General features: G+C 44.3%; 1 protein-coding gene across 1 annotated transcript in view; it reads right to left on the bottom strand.

Moving 5' to 3' along the window:
- Positions 1–13,381, bottom strand: part of LOC109723748 (uncharacterized protein At5g19025-like) — a 28,588-nt gene extending 15,207 nt beyond the window's left edge. The window contains exon 1 of the mRNA XM_020252224.1: positions 12,692–13,381. Coding sequence (XP_020107813.1) covers positions 12,692–13,368 — 677 coding nt within the window. The 5' untranslated portion in view covers positions 13,369–13,381. The remainder of the gene's footprint in view (positions 1–12,691) is intronic.

Below are 17,208 nucleotides of genomic sequence, written 5' to 3'. Positions count from 1 at the left end.
CACCATTGCCTCTAAAGGGGGCAGCAACTCACAAATTCGGTGTTTCACTTGTGGTGACAAGGGTCATAACTCTTATGCATGTCCGGAACGACGAGTGAACCTAGCAGAGCTAGAGGACAAAGAATATGATGAGTTGGAGCCAATTTATGATGATTATGTGGAAGACAGTGAAGAAGTAGACGTCCATCTAGTTCAAGAGAAGTCATTAGTGGTTCGACGAGTGATGACAGCCGCAGTTAAAGAAGAGGAAGAAGATTGGAGGCGACGTAGCATTTTTCGAACTCGTGTTCTTTGTGGTGGGAAGGTGTGTGACCTAGTTATTGATGGAGGTAGTATGGAGAGAATGTTATTTCAAAAGATGCTGTAGAAAAATTGAAGTTGCCCGTCGAAAAACATCCTCAACCCTACAAGATCCGTTGGCTCAAGAAAGGCAATGAAATACCGGTTACATCTCGTTGTTTGGTGAGGTTCACATTGGGAGGTAATTTGGATGATGAAGCTTTGTGTGATGTTGTGCCTATGGATGTTGGTCATATACTTGTGGGAAGACCTTGGTTATATGATCACGACATGGAACACCATGCTAAGCCAAACACTTATTCCTTCTATAGGGGCAACAAGAAGTATACCTTGCATCCGTTAAAGGAAGAAGTAAAAGAACTTGCTGGTGGTTCAAAAAACAGCAAGGTTAATGGGTTTTTGTCTGCTGAACAATTTGAAATCGAGTGCCAAGAAGAAGGGATCGCATATGCCTTAGTAAACAAAATAGTAAAAAGTGACCAGATTACAAAATTCATACAACAACAACCTGAAATTCAGCAATTGTTGAAGGATTTTTCAGATCTGGTTGGTGATGACTTACCACAAGGTTTACCACCAATTAGGAGCATTCAACATGCCATCGATTTAGTTCCAGGTGCCTCTTTGCCAAATCTGCCAGCATATAGATTGTCCCCTGTACAACGGGCCGAGATGCAAAGACAAGTTGAGGAGTTGTTAGCCAAGGGTTTGGTGCGTGAAAGCAAAAGTCCATGTGCTTGTCCAGCTTTGCTAGCCCCAAAGAAAGATGGATCTTGGAGGATGTGCGTAGATAGTCGTGCCATTAATAAAATTACTATAAAATACAGATTCCCAATCCCTCGCTTGAACGATATGCTTGATCAATTAACTGGTTCTATGGTGTATACGAAGATAGACTTGAAGAGTGGGTATCATCAAATCAGGTTGAGGATTGGTGATGAATGGAAGACGGCATTCAAAACACCGGATGGCTTGTATGAATGGCTAGTGATGCCGTTCGGACTCTCGAATGCACCGAGCACATTTATGCAAATCATGACTGAGGTATTGAAACCTTTCTTGAACAAATTTATTGTTGTCTATTTCGATGATATTCTAATTTATAGCCGAAGTGTGGAAGAACACTTAGTTTACTTGCGCCAAGTTTTGGAGGTACTCCAACAGGAGCAACTCTTTATAAACTTGAAAAAATGTTCTTTCATGCACCATGAGGTTGTGTTTTGGGGTTCATTATTTCAGCTGAAGGCATAAAACCCGATCTGGAAAAGGTGCAGGCCATTAGGGAGTGGCCCATACCACGAAACATTAAAGAAATTCAAAGCTTCCATGGGTTAGCTTCTTTTTATAGGAGATTCATAAAGAATTTCAGTGCCGTTGTGAGTCCTATAACTGAATGTTTGAAGAAGGATAATTTCAAGTGGCCGAAATCAGCCCAAAGAGCCTTTGAACACATTAAGACTATGATGACTGAAGCACCTCTTTCATTACCTGATTTTGAAAAACTATTTATTGTGGAGTGTGATGCATCTCATACTGGAATCGGGGCAGTTCTTAGTCAAGACGGGAAGCCCATAGAGTTTTTCAGCGAGAAACTATCCGATGCTAAACGACGTTATTCCACCTATGACATGGAGTTTTATGCTTTGGTGAGGGCTATTCAGCACTGGGAGCATTATTTGGCTTATCGAGAGTTTGTGGTTTATTCCGATCATCAAGCTTTAAGGTACTTGAGTTCTAAGAAGAAACTTAATGCACGTCATGCCAAGTGGAGTTCTTACCTTGATGAGTTCAATTTTTCAGTAAAATATAAGTCGGGGGAGTCTAACATTGTGGCAGATGCACTTAGTAGGTGATCTACTCTACTAATGGTGATGAGTACTCAAGTTACAGGTTTCGAAGAGCTAAAAAATCAGTATAAAACTGATCCATATTTTAGTAAAAGAATTGCTGAATTGGAAGGGCCAGCAAGACTCGAAATTTTGCCTTACCGTTTACATGAAGGATATCTTTCCAAAGGTAACCAACAATGCATTCCGGAAGGATCTTTGAGAGAGAAGATTGTTAGAGAACTTCATGGAAATGGCTTGGAAGGTCATTTTGGTACAGATAAGACCATGTCAATGGTTGCAGATCGCCATTTTTGGCCAAAAATGTTCAAGGATGTGGATAGGTTAGTAAAAAGGTGTTCTGCTCGCCAATTTGGTAAAGGTAGTTCGCAAAATACCAGATTGTATACTCCATTACCTATACCAGATGCACCATGGATTCATTTGAGCATGGATTTTATCTTGGGACTTCCAAAGACTGCCAAAGGTAATGATTCTATCTTTGTTGTAGTGGATCGATTTTCGAAAATGGTGCATTTCATTCCTTGTTCGAAAACTTCTGATGCTACACATATTGCTGAATTATTCTTCAAAGAAGTGGTGAGACTCCATGGTGTTCCATCTTCTATTGTTTCGGATAGAGATGTCAAATTTGTAGGACACTTTTGGAGGACCTTATGGAGAAACATGGGGACTCATTTAAAATATTCTAGTACTCGTCATCCACAAACGGATGGACAAACTGAAGCTGTTAACCGAAGTTTGGGAAATATGTTAAGATGTCTTGTTGGGAATCATGCAAAGAGTTGGGACTCGATTATTTCTCAAGCTGAATTTGCTTACAACAATTCAGTAAATAGGACAATCAAGAAGACGCCATTTGAAGCTGCATATGGACTCAAACCGCAACATGTACTTGACTTAGTTCCTTTGCCTTTAGGAGCTAGAGTTAGTGATGATGGAGAGGCAGTTGCAGATCATATCCGACGAGTTCATGAGGAAGTTAATGCTGCCTTGAAAACCAACAATGAAATTTATGCGAATGCGGCCAATCTACATCGTCGTTTCAAGGAATTTGAGGAAGGTGATTTGGTCCTTGTGCACTTGAGGAAGGAAAGGTTTCCTAAAGGCATATACCACAAGCTCAAATCGAGAAAATTTGGACCATGTAAAGTGTTGAAGAAAATAAGCTCAAATGCTTATTTAATTGAGCTACCACCAGATTTACAGATCCAACCTGTTTTTAATGTTTCCGATCTATATTCATTTGAGGGTTTTGACGGAGAAGTGGCTAAAATTGCAGATCAGTTTCAGCAATATCCAAATGTTCAATCCAAGGTTATTGAAGATGTTTTAGATGTTAAAGAAGTCAAATCTCGAAAGGGCAACCGGTATAGAAGATTTCTGGTGAAGTGGTTGGGCAAACCAGCTAGTGAGAGCACGTGGATAACTGAAGATGAATTAATGAAGATTGATTCAGACATGTATGATGAAGTCGTGAAGGTTTTCTCATCGGAGTCGAGTTTTCCGAGCCAAGGAGATTGACGCAGGAGTTTTAATATTTTGTTTTACTTTTCAATTGTTTTATTTATTTATTTAGTTAGTTGTCATGTTACTAGCATGTGACTAATTATTATGTTTGATGGTTAGGATTTAAAGTTAGCCAATAAGTTATAATCAAGGGCTGGGTATTGAGTAGCACCTTGTAACCCGAATATAAAAGGGATGCAAATCAGGTTACGGCTGTTGTTTTGATGATCTTTTCAATATATCTAAGAAACTAGTGGTTTTTCTTAAAACCCTAACTATTCCATCTTTATTCAGAGTCCTTGTTAGCCTACATCCGATTATTTGTTCGCTATTTTTCCTCCCAAACTACGTCAAGAGTGTTGTTTGGTATATGTTGCTGAAGTCATTTCGGATCTAGTTTAGGGCGCCCGAAATGTGAGCCCAAATTCTCCCTCGTGAATATCGAAAGTTTTGACATGTGACATATGGTAGGTGTGAACCGCCAAAGCAGGTTAGGTGCAGCGGACCGCCGCGCGGATGAGCCATTATGCTGGATGTTGTGGGAAGCTGTTTAGGGCGCCCGAATCCTAGGTTTCGGGCGCCCGAATATGCATTTTTAGTGCTGAAGCAGGTTAGCTTCTATTTTTCTTCTGGCTCATTGTTCCCCTCTATTGCTTCTATAAAAACAATGGGACGTCCCCTGAGAACTCTTTTCCCTTCTCCTTCAGAGCAAACTTGAATTCCTCACCCAAACCCTCTCCAAACTAGCTCATATCCATTTCTTCTCCTTGGAGCATTGGGGTATTGGCAGGAATTCAACCAACAGCTGCAGCAACCTTGGGTTTTGAGGATCCTGGATGCAACCCGGGGTTATTTTGATGCATTTCGTAGATTGTTGACTTGAAGGAGAGTGTGTGGAACCTTCTTAGAGTCTCAATTTCAGGTTAGTAGTGGCTCAAGTGCTGAAATTGACTTGAAATTAGAGTTTTGAGGTGAATTTGGATTTTCTAATGGATTTCTTGGAGTTTTCTTGATCCGATTCTTGTTGTTGTTGGATTTTCGGATTTGGAATTGCTTCACCACCTTACCTCATTGGTTTAGAAGCTTTTCTCGCAAAAATTTCCAGATTTGAAGGTGAGTTACATCCTGAATTTGAGTAGTTGAGCTTCAGATGCCGATGTTGAGGTTTTTGATGGAATTTTTGGATTTTTGGATCTAGATTTTGGTGGAGGAGCTTTTGCTAGGTTATGAGAGGATCTACCCTACTTTCCTACTGTTTTGGATCCATTCCCACAGAAAATTTTAGGCTAGGAACCCAGATTTGACTCAATCAGTGTAACATATCACTTCCCCGTGAAATGTGCCGAGTTCCGTCGAAACGAGCGGAACGCGGAGTTGGAGAAGTTAGAACGAGCTACAATGGGTTCTAAGATCATTAGGGCCGTTGTATAGGGTATGTGGACCCATGAGAGCAAACCTGTGAAAATCTAGCTAAGTACCAGAAATTGTGCTCTCAGGGTCCGGACCCTAACTACAGGGTCTGCACCCCGTACGCGAAATCTGCCCAGAATGGGCTGTCTGGGAGTGGTGTTGCTCTCGGGGTCCGGACCTTAGCTTCAGGGTCCGGACCCCGCATACGAAAAATGCCCAGTTTGGGCTGTTGTGAAAAATGGAAAGTTGAGGGGCTTGTGGGCAATTGTGACATGAGATGGGTGTATGTAAGTGAGAGAGCTTGTATTAGGGCTCATTTCTTACCCTCACAACACAAAATATCTCCCTCTCTCTCTCTAAAAACCTCTCCTCTCCCTCTCCTTCTCTCTAGAGCTTGGATCAAATGAGGGCTTGGGTGGAGCAAGGCTTGCAGAAGAAGCTTCCCCAAGGTGGTGGCTAGCTTGTGCATGAGCTTTTGGAGGAAAGCTTTGAACCCTATGTGAGTTTTTGAGGATTTCTAGGGTTTTCAAGCTAGGGTTTTGTTGTTTGTTTCTAGTTGTAGCATCTAGGAGCTCTTGTGGTAATTTCCCCCATGTTTCTCATGTGTAAGGACTAGAAATGGGGAAGATGATGTTGTACAAGGACCTAAACTTAGGACTTTTAGATTTTGAGATCGAAGCTTAGGTTTGATCTCATTTTAACCTAATTGGTAGGTCAACGAACGCGTTGGTGTGCTCGGTTCGGCGATACGACGAGCGTACGCGAAGATATTGGGAAAAGAAGCTAAATTGATATAGATTGCCGCAGCTCGCGGCGAAAGCGTCTAAAAATCACAAAAACAGGACCGCGGCATCCTAGTAGCACTAAAAGGTGGGGGATGCTGTCCGAAGACACCGGATCTCTTTCTATGTCTATGTCACTTTATTTGAGCATATTGTTATTGTAGCATTCTTGCATGTAGGGTAATGTGATGTGTGTTCATGGTTAAAATGCATTTAGATGCTTAAAGAGTATGTGAATTGGTAAAGAACCATGTGAACCATATGAGAATGTAAAGACCCTATGTGCATGTGAATGCGAGAAAAGACTTGGACAATAGTAAACAAAGGTGACATTGACTATAGTGACTCGATTGGCATTGAGAATGGAACGGCTAAACAAAGTTTAACCTAGAAGTGGCATCACGACCCATGTGGCGTGAAAATNGGTAAAGAACCATGTGAACCATATGAGAATGTAAAGACCCTATGTGCATGTGAATGCGAGAAAAGACTTGGACAATAGTAAACAAAGGTGACATTGACTATAGTGACTCGATTGGCATTGAGAATGGAACGGCTAAACAAAGTTTAACCTAGAGTGGCATCACAACCCATGTGGCGTGAAAATAGTGGTATATGCATGATTAGGTAAAGACCTATCATTGGCATTGTGGCATTGAGACATTGAGATATGAGACAGGTTGGCTATAATTCCTCAAATTGGGGAATGGATCGTACTCACATGTATCGGTTTCGGTTTGTGAGAGGTAGCTCCTCCACAAGCGGTGTACTCCGGAGTGTAGACACCACGGGTGAGAGTGCCCGGCGAAGATCGCTCGGGCAACAGTGCCATGTGCCTTCCCCGGTAGATGGAATGGAATCCCTCGGGGGCATTATCAAATGCTAATCCCGGTAGATGGGACATGTGAGATGTGAGTTGGGGTGAGCCTTGTGGACCCTGGGATGATTGGGTAAAAGCCAAATGAAATGAGAAATGGACATGTATGCATCAGATTCAAGTATTTGATTATCTATCTATTTGTTGACTACTGTTTTGCGGGCATTGTATTAGTAATTGCATTAGATGGTTCGGTATCTATCTTTATTGAAATACATATGCCTGAGATAAGACCTAGTGGGCGAATCGGCGCGGTCGGCGGCCGAACCCACTGGGAACTTCGTTCTAGTTCTCATTACCACTAACCCTGCAGATCCGTGCGCGAGCGGGGCGACGGAGGATCGAGGCAAGGGTTTGGCGCCGTAGATAGCGGCCTCGGAGTTTATAGGCATACCCTACACTTTGAGTACTCAACTTTTGTATGTTGAACAAAATGATGTAAATCCTTTAGTTTGGGTTAAAGACCAATGTGATGTAAATATGAATGAATGAAAAGAATGAATGTAATAGTTTACTTGTGTTTGATTAAAATGTAATCAAATGACATGTATGTGGATAAATGTATAGTTAGTTTCGATGCTTTCACGTGTGAATTGTTTGTTGTTTGCCTTCGTGCAAACCTTGTATATCTTGCAATCTCTTTGTTGACTTGCTTGTAATATACATGTTGTTGGAGCCTTGGGCGGACAGGAGAGGTGCTGTCCGTTTGGCGTCTGTTCCCGTGCTCGAATACGACCAATTTGGCAGAGCTCGGGGCGTGACAATCAGAGTAGAAATTGATGTGCTAAATTTTTGGATTCTGAATCTGGACCTCCCTTTCTGAATCTGAATTGCAGATTTGGGCCTTTCTTGCTATTTGAGCTGTCACTAGTGGAGCAACTTGTTTGGAAGTTCACCTACTGGAAAGAGGTAGGTTGAGTGATTTTCTAACCTCCAATTCCCAGATTTTGAGCTAAGAATTCCAGGATTAATGCTTGCTATTTTGGGAGAACAGTGTGCTGAACTGGGCTCAAGTTCTGGGTGCCCGGAACCTGTGTTGGGGGATCCGAAACTGGAATCCAGTTTCCTACTGCGAGATGAAGTGGAATTGATCCTTTAGCTCTTGAAGAGGCTTCTTTCTGTGGTTGGATTAGCTGTTCAGGTGGGTTAATATTTACCGAAATCTTCGAAATTCCTCCTAAGTGGTAGAAATTTCAACATGCATAATTTTATATCAATCATTCTGTTTAGTAGCTCAAATTATAGATTTGCATGTTATTATATGAAATCTGAATTTGGAGTATAATTTAGATAATTTAAATGATTACTACATCCTGAATTGGGAACCAACTTAGGAGAAAGCCTACACATTGAACTTGTCATCTATTTGATCAGATTTAGCTTCAGGAGCTGTTTTTACTATTGTATCACCACTATTAGTGCGTCGCGGATATTCAGATTAGTATAGGATGAGATTACGCTTGTGCGGAGATGCCGAGTAGTTTTTTACAGCAGTGTTTTAGCTGTTTTATATTGTCGGGTGCCGTTCGGACTGACGGTGGACCCAGATCTATGCTTTTTGCATCAGATTGTACCGAGGGCACGTGAGTTTTGATTCTTCAACCCATTTGAGCATTTGCATTGACTACAGCCTGCGTGAGCCTGATTTAGCTCGATAGAGAAACACTTCTATACTCGATATGGTCGCGCCCTCGAGTGCCGCTCCGGAGTCTGGCTTTCTTGCGTTGATGTCACAGCAGCCCTTTTGGACATTCTACTTAAATCGGCCATCCTCATCGGTGGTGGACAGAGTAGCTTAGGCACGGGATGGACTGGCCAGTTTGTCACAGGTCGATCGCTGGGACTCGACCGTGACATCCTTAGGGGCCACATTTGGTAGGCATTTGGGTTGACGAAGTTATGGAGTTGCGGAGTTGAGGCATTCCGTCAGGTTGGAGTCGCTGTCAAGTCAACGGAGGCAATTCCCTAGCAATGGCCCATGTCACGGCAAGGAAATAGGTGTTGCATGCGGGGGCTCAAAACGTACCCCTCGGTGAGCACCTTTGTACCCCCGGGGTGCCAAATGGGGGGATGCCTTGTAAGGTATATAGAGGAGGGGTGAACACTTCATAAGTGGCCCCGACTCCCCTGTCGACCCATAGGACATGGGTCGTCCCTTGGCTAGCGGAGTGGCAAAGCCTAGCGTTCCGTGTGACCGGGTATAGGACGGTTGAAGGGACACGGGCCTAGGGTAATGTCGGAGACGCGAGGTCGACAACGACATTACGTAGCGGGGAATACCGGAAGGCTTTCCTCTTAGGATCGCTTGCGCTACCTTATGACGGCTTGGATCTCTATAGTGGAGCGAACGAATGGATGAGGGATAGACTTGCGACGGATGGCCCGCCATAAAGGGCAAGGCTTGCGAAGGCAAGTATGCCAAGCGGGGATTCTTAGGGCGCGGTGCTCGCCAAGGTCTAAAGAGGTGGAACTCAATAGGATCGCAAAAAAGGAGGCACGCCGAAGGAGAATTCGTGGAGCGTGATGCCTACGAGACTCGAGGGGCGGAACCCAATGAGGCAAGCGGTATTGGTATTCGTAAAGTGAACTTTAACAGACTGGACCAATGTGTTAGCGGCCAAGCGTGGTCGAGCCATGGAGGGGCCAGATGGCTAGCGAAGAAGAGCAAGGCCGACTCGTTGGGATGGAGCCTTATAAGGTGAACCTGAGGAGATCAAGGGCACGGAGCGCCATGGCAAAGCGAGGGTCATGTGGACGGTCGAGAAGCACGGTGTGAACTTGTTGGCTTCCCTTGTCAGAAGCGATGAGACACGAGAGTCGTACAAGTTGGATGCGAAGCACGGAAGTACGAAGCATGGGGGTGCGGGGTGTCATGCTAAGTTGTTGGCATTGGGAAAAAGGCGAGCTTGTGGCGCACACTTGGGTGGCTTATCGGATGTATGTCGTTGGACTGAGCGAGCAGGCCGCGTATGCGGTATGGCCATGGATGTTTCTAGGCGCATGAGACGAGACGAAGAAGGACCTATACTCGTGAGTGCCCTTCGTGGCATGCGATGTTGCGAAGCCCGGACATTGACGCTAAAGGCGAGAGGGTCAAGTCGCAAGAAGGAAACTAGTGGGAGGCGAGACGCTTGGTTATACTCATATTGGACAAGTTGGGGAAGAACTTGTGATGTCCTTGGGGCTAGCGGTGAAGGCAACAAGGCATTCAGCTATGAAACACTTTCAAGGAGAGTTTGGTTTGCAAAACGGGATGCACCTAGCTTGGTGGCCAACCTCGGTATTGGGGTTGCTCGTTGGAAACTCAAGGAGTTTGACGAGGGGTTCAATTACAGGCGAGGGGTCGGGCTGTAAGTCTCGCAGAGGAGCGAGCTTGGCAAAATGCTTGAATTGGTATTCCGCTGTTAAGTTTGGGAGACATGTCCGTGTTAAGGACTCGGGAAGGCTGGCTCGGGTGTGCGACACTTGAGCGCTGCGTGGGAATTTTCAAGGCGAAAAAGCTAACCCCGTGACAGTACGCCCTTCTCGTCCGTAACATCAACCTCTTTGAGATTGCGCCTGCACCATCTTTCGACCAATGCATTATTGAGGATCTCTCGTCATCTTTCTCTCTGCTGAATATTTCTCTAACCCTAACCGTTTCTATCTTTTATTATTTTTCTTCCTACCGTTCCCTTTATCTAAGACTCTTTCTCGTCACAGATGGTGCTCCAGCAGAAACGACATTGGATTGACCTTTAGGAATTTGACGGCTCCTGTTCAGCGCTCGCGATTACTAATCCCGCCTACGGATTTCTTGATGTACAACTTTCCATCTCGTTCTCTGTTTTAAATCCAATCTTTTTATATGGGTTTTATTGCTTCGTTTATGATTTTCAATATTCATAAATTATTTTTTTTACGCATTTGTGTTTAAGTCTCGCTGAGCCAAAACATATAGTTGTATTAGAGAGTTTCAGATCAATAAGATTTTGCTTTCAATTTGAGATTTGGATTTCTAAACTTCTTCCCCTTCATGAGATTTGGGATCAGAGCTTTAGGTTTGCGTCATGACAACTAGATCAGGGCTATAGTTTAGGAATCCTAATCTTGATGACCAAAATGATCCCATTAAACAAATTATGGAAAAATTAAATGAATTATCAACTGACATTCAAGACATTCGAGATAGGGTTACCAGCCTAGAGACAAAACTCTGAGAGACTTTCTGCACAAAATAATGTCATTATGGAAATAGATCCACAAGCATCAGCATCACGCACTCCACAAGCACGTGAAATTCAGCACATTGCTAGAACTAACCCTATTTTTCGAGAAAGCGGAACTACTGTTTTTCAAGATGACATAAGAAAGAAAGTTAAAATTGACGCACCCACTTTTGATGGAAAATTTGGTCCTAAGGCATTCGCAGATTGGCTCGTTGACATGGACCAGTATTTTGACTGGTATGAAATGTCTGATAACCGACGAGTCTGTAAAATGAAACTCATTGGCGCCGCCAAACAATATTGGATTGGCATCGAAAGGCACTTAGAACGGCTTGGCCAAGAGCCTATCACTTTGTGGGCAGAAATAAAGGCTAAATTGAGAGAGAAATACTTGCCATCCACGTACAAGCAACGGTTGTATGATCAATTGAATGCTGTTCGGCAAGGTTCTCTTTCAGTTGCCGAATATATGGCCGAATTTAATGAGATGAATATCCGTTGTGATGTTCAAGAGTAAGAACAACGAACCTTTTCGCGATTCCGTAATGGGTTGCGCGAGGAATTGCAGTGCGAAATTGTGCCACATAGGGTTGCCACTGTTGAGCAACCTTTCCGCTTGCCTTAGAATATGAANCGGACTCAAACCACTTCTCAAAAACACATCAAAAATCATCAATTAAAAACAAAATAATTCCACAAAAAAATAAAAATCTTCTCAACTCCCTCCAGCATCGTCAGAACAACACACCACAACCTATCTAACATACAATAAACAATACAAATTAACATTAAATTCATACATATAAACTAAAATCTAAACAAATTAACATAAATAAGGAATTGCTCATTTTGTCCTGCACCACTTAGCTTGAAATAAGGAATTGCTCATTTTGTCCTGCACCACTTAGCTTGAAATAAGGAATTGCTCATTTTGTCCTACACCACTTAGCTTGAGCATGCTTCATTTTTGTTGCCTAGGATTTTAACATCCTATTCTCCTCCTCCATCTAATCATATCTCTCTTATCCTCTCTATCCTCGGATTGGGCACCTTTTTCCTCTTTTTGTACTAACCTTCCATAGGTTGGGGTTTTATTCCTCACCTCCTTTTAGTTGCTAGTTTCCTCTTTTTTTTTCATCCAGTGCTGCTATTATCTCTATTTTCCCCACCAACTGATCGACTCTTAAAGGTGATTTTTAACTAAATTTCAAATCCGATCAATTCATTCCTTATTGATATTAAAAGGAAAGACAATTTAAAGACAGTTTCTTGCTAACTTGTGAGGATAAAGACAATGAGGGCTTCAAGAACATTGTTAGTTTTTTTTTCCCTTTTGGTTACTACATTTATCTTTTTATAACTGGTTAGTTGTGTTTCATAATAATTAAATTCAAATTACCTTTGCTTAATACATTATTTTCTTTTCGGAGTGCATCAAATTTTAGTATAAAATCATCAAGAAGCAACTTAATTTTGTTTAGCTCTGCATCATGTGCACCTTATAGAATAAAGAGCTAGAGTTAATGATGATTAGCAAACTTAGAGAATGCAACATGAAAAGAACTTAAAACCTGAAAGTGCCATAACATCCAACTCTACAAGTATTAACCTTTATTATCAAATATAGGGTTCAATATACCTAAAAGTGAAAGAGATTCTATTGCAATTGCAACATAAGAAGCTGTTCAATCAGAGTATTTATTGCCCCGTTTTTCCTTTAAAATGATGAAGAATGTGGAAAGGGCAAGGGAACCTTACTTCTTACGTCGGCGGCCACGCTTGGTCCCCCAGGCCTCGAGCTTGGTGACGGGGCACCCGCACCGGGCGCGGAAGAGCAGTACGGCGCGGCCGTTGGGTGGCGCCACCTTCCTGAGCTCCGCGCGGAGGCACTCGTAGTCCGGGTTGCTCCCGCCCTGTCCGCCCTTCCACGGCAACGCATCGATCTCCCTCCACACAGCAGCAGATGCCGAATCGCCGCCGCCGCCGCCGCCGCCCCCGCCGCCGCCCGAGCGGAGCGACTCCTCGGTCTGGAGCTGGACGTCGAACTCGAGCGCCTTCTTGAGGCCGAGGCAGCGCGGGTTGCGGCAGCGGCGGCGCCGGCGGCAGGCTCCGGCGCCGGCGCAGGCGAGGGCGGCGGCGGCGGCCGCGGGGAGGAGGAGGAGGAGGGCGGAGGCGGCGGCCAGGTGGGGGAGGGGCGCGGCGCGGGCGGCAGCGGCGAGGGGGGAGAGGAAGGGGGAGAGGGCGCGGGCGATGTGGGCGAGGGAGGAGGCGAGGAGGAAGGCGAGGGAGGAGAGGACGAGGAGGAGGATGAGGAGGTCGAGGGGGGCGGAGGGGGTGTGGTTGCAGACGCAGCTGGGGATAGAATTAGGGTTAGGGTTAGGGTTCTGGGGACGCTTGGGCGGGAGGATGCGGGAGGAGGAGGACGAGGAGGACATGGCAGAGGTGACGGAGGTGNTCGCCGAGGGCCGCCGGTGCCGGCGAAGGAGGAGATGGAGAAAGAGGAAGCGGTACCGCCCTCATTACCATCGCTGAAGGCCGCAAAAACGGTGGAGAAGGCGATGGGGGTCGGAGAGAAAAAAAATAACGAAGGAATAAAAAAAGAAGAGAGAAAAAAAAAAATCTATAAGTTTTGAATTTTTGCAAAACTGGATCACCTTTTTTAATTTTGCTCATTCGAGTTGAATTTTTCATGATTAGACGAAAATACCCTTATTCCTTTTCTTTCTCTCTCTTTTTTTTTTCTCTCTTCTTTTTTTATTCCTTCGTTATTTTTTTTCTCTCCGACCCCCATCGCCTTCTCCACCGTTTTTGCGGCCTTCAGCGATGGTAATGAGGGCGGTACCGCTTCCTCTTTCTCCATCTCCTCCTTCGCCGGCACCGGCGGCCCTCGGCGACAGTAACGAGGGTGGCGCCGCATCCTTTTTCCCTTTCTCCACCTCCGTCTTCGTTGTTACCGAAAAAAGAAAACTCGAAGCGGGGCGGGTGAGGGTAGAGCAGACGGAGACGATGAGGTGATGGTTGAGAAGGTGCTCGCCGCCCATAAGGGTGAGAAAAAAAGACACGTCCATCTCCAAAGAGCGAACAAAGATGCAGAGAATAGAAAAATATAAGAATAAAACATAAAAAAAAAAATTAAAGAAAAAAGTGTGCCTCTTTGAAAGACTATTATAGGCCAAAAATCAGAGAAAAATAAAGAAGAAGATGAAGGCTGCACTGTTTTACAAAAAATTGCACTGTTTAAGATGAACGTTGCACTCTTTGAAATAAAAATTGTACTCTTTGAAACAAAAGTTGCACTGTTTTGACAAATATTACATTGTTTTAAAAAAAATTACACTGTTTCTTTTTATCTTCCTCCTCCTCCTCCCTCCCCTCGGCGATGGGCCTGCATGGCGTCGGCATCGAGCAGGCCCATAGCCACCTTTCCTCCGCGTTGGCTCACCCGGCGCTCTAGCTGGGTCAGCTTCGTCGCCGTCTGTGACTCTGACCGCGAGATCGCCAGCGCATGGGCCGCCACGACATCACCGTCGTCCTCCGCGGCACCGCCGCCTACCACGAGCGGGCTGAGAACCCCCGCACCATACTCTTTATCAGATTGAATCCTTCCTCTCCCGTTGCACTTCTTAACCATAGTTATAAATTTTTGGATAATCATCGACATGAAATAAATAAGATAACAACTAAAAGACTAATAAAAGGAAATCTAAATCGAACTAACTCTACTAAAATATTCTACTGTTCAACTTATCATTAATTCGATTTTAATTTTGTTTTATCGTGAAGAGGATCCTTCCGAGCTTGTAGGAGACGAAGGCGTTGGCGCACTCGCAGGCGATCTGCTCCTCGCTCAGGTCTTACCGCCACCACTCGCCCCACCACACTTCGGCGGGCGTGTCTATCTCCACCCGCACACCTCCCTAGCTAGCCGCTCTAGCCTAGCCGGCCACAGATCCTCCCAGCCCAGCTTCGTTGCCGTCGCATCACCGAGGTCCACCGTATTCCTCACTGAGAAGCCGTGCTCCCTCTTTAACCCACAGGCGACCACCTCCACGCCGGCCCAGACGAAGCAGAATCGGGAGTCATCAAGGAGTGCGAAGAGCTCACGAGGGGGGTTGGCGTCGCGATCTCAGTCGCGGTGCAGCAGTTGGTAGATGAGGTAACTGTTGCCGATGCAGAGGTGGAGGAGCACGATGTTGATGACGTGGTTAGCCTTATTGAAATTGTTTTGGTAATAGTGTAAAATTTATGTTCTTCTTCTTAATCATACAAGTTGAAGTCGGATTCAATCTGAAAAAGAGTATAGTGCGAAGGTTCTCGGCCCGCTCGTCGCAAGCGGCAATGCCGCGGAGGACGACGGCAATGTCGCGGCGGCCCATGGGCGGGCGATCTCGCGATCAGAGTCGCAGACAGTGACGAAGCCGACCCAGCTGGAGCGCTGGGTGAGCCAGTTTGGCGCGAAGGAAAGGTGGTTGTGGGCCCTCTTGACGCCAACGCCATGCAGGCCCATCGCCGAGGGGAAGGAAGAGGAGGAGGAGGAAGATAAAGAGAAATGGTGTAATTTTTTTAGAACAGTGTAATATTTGTCAAAATGGTGCAATTTTTGTTTCAAAGATTGTAATTTTTATTTCAAAGAGTGCAATGTTCACCTTAAACAGTGCAATTTTTTTTGTAAAACAGTGCAATATAATTTTAACAGTGCAACATTCATCTTTTTCTTTGTCTTTCTCTAATTTTTGGTCTATAATAGTCTTTTAAAGAGACAAATTTTTTTCTTTAATTTTTTTACGTTTTATTCTTATATTTTTTCTATCCTCTCCATCTTTGTTCACTCTTTGGAGATGGGCGCGCCTTTTTTCCTCACCTTCATGGGCGGGGAGCACCTCCTCAACCATCAGCTCATCGTCTCTGTCTGCTCTACCCTCACCCGCCCTGCTCCGAGTTCTCTTTCTTCGATAACGGCGAAGGCGGAGGCGAAGAAGGGAAAAAGAAGGCGGCGCCGCCCTCGTTACCGTCGCCGAGGGCTGCCGATGCCGATAGAGGAGGAGATGGAGAAAGAGGAAGCGGCGCCGCCCTCATTACGATCGCCGAAGGCCGCAAAGACAGTGGAGAAGGTAATGGGGGTCAGAGAGAAAAAAATAATGAAGAAAAAAAAAGAAGAGAGATAAAAAGAAGAGAGAGAAAGAAACAGAATAAGGGCATTTTCGTCCTGTAGCGAAAAATCCGGCCCGAATCTGTAAAATTAAAAAAGGCTGCCCAATTTTGCAAAAACTCAAAACTTGTGGATTTTTTATGCAAATTGGCCTTTTTCTTTTTTTTTTTTTTTGCCTTTTGAAAATAAAATCCTCTAGTTATGATTCTGCAGATTTAGCGCAAAATTTTTGGGCCAATTTGTATAAAAAATCCACAAGTTTTGAGTTTTTGCAAAACTGAACCGTCTTTTTCGATTTACAGATTCGGTCCGAATGTTTGGTAAACTGACCAAAATACCCTTATACCTTTTTCTCCCTCTTTTTTTTCTCACGTTCTTTTTTTTCTCGCTGAAGAAGGCGACGAAGGCAAAGGCGGAAACGACCCCCAACGTCTCTGCCCCTCATGCCCTCACCATCGCCCGCGCACCCCTCGCCTTACTCGCCTCCGAACCCGCCGATGCCATGCTGCGATCCTCTTTTTTTTCTCTCTGACCCTCCTCCACCGCCTTCGCAGCCCTCCGCAACGATAAGAGGATGGTAACACGTCCTCTTCCTCCATTTTCGCCCTCCACCTCAACTGCAGCGAATTTTCTACCTGTCGTCCCCACTGCTGCCACCGGTGACGAAGAGGAAGTGCTTCTCGGAGCCGAGAAGCATGCCGTCAAGAATTAGCATTTTTGTTTTTTTAAAACAAAAAAATAACTAAAAGACCAAAAATTAGAGAATAATAAAGAAAATCAGAGAAAAAGGAAGAAAAGGACGAAGTTGCACTGTTAAGATTAAATTACACTATTTTAAAAGAACATTGTACTATTATGGATGTAAGTTGCACTCTTTGAAATATAAACTGCACCTTTTAAAATAAAAGTTACACTCTTTAAACGAAAGTTGCACTCTTTGAGCGATATTTACACTGTTTCTCCTCTTGTTACACTCCTTGAGATGTCAACTACACCTTTTAAGATAAAAGTTACACTCTTTAAACGAAAGTTGCACTCTTTGAGAGATATTTACACTGTTTTTTTTGTTAAAGGGTGCAATTTACATATCAAAGAAGAAATAGTATAACAAGAAGAGAAATAGTTG

This window comes from Ananas comosus, linkage group 18, assembly GCF_001540865.1.
Source record: "Ananas comosus cultivar F153 linkage group 18, ASM154086v1, whole genome shotgun sequence".
NCBI lineage: Eukaryota > Viridiplantae > Streptophyta > Magnoliopsida > Poales > Bromeliaceae > Ananas > Ananas comosus.
Note: the sequence above shows the minus strand (reverse complement) of the source record. Positions and strands in the feature narration are given on the sequence as shown.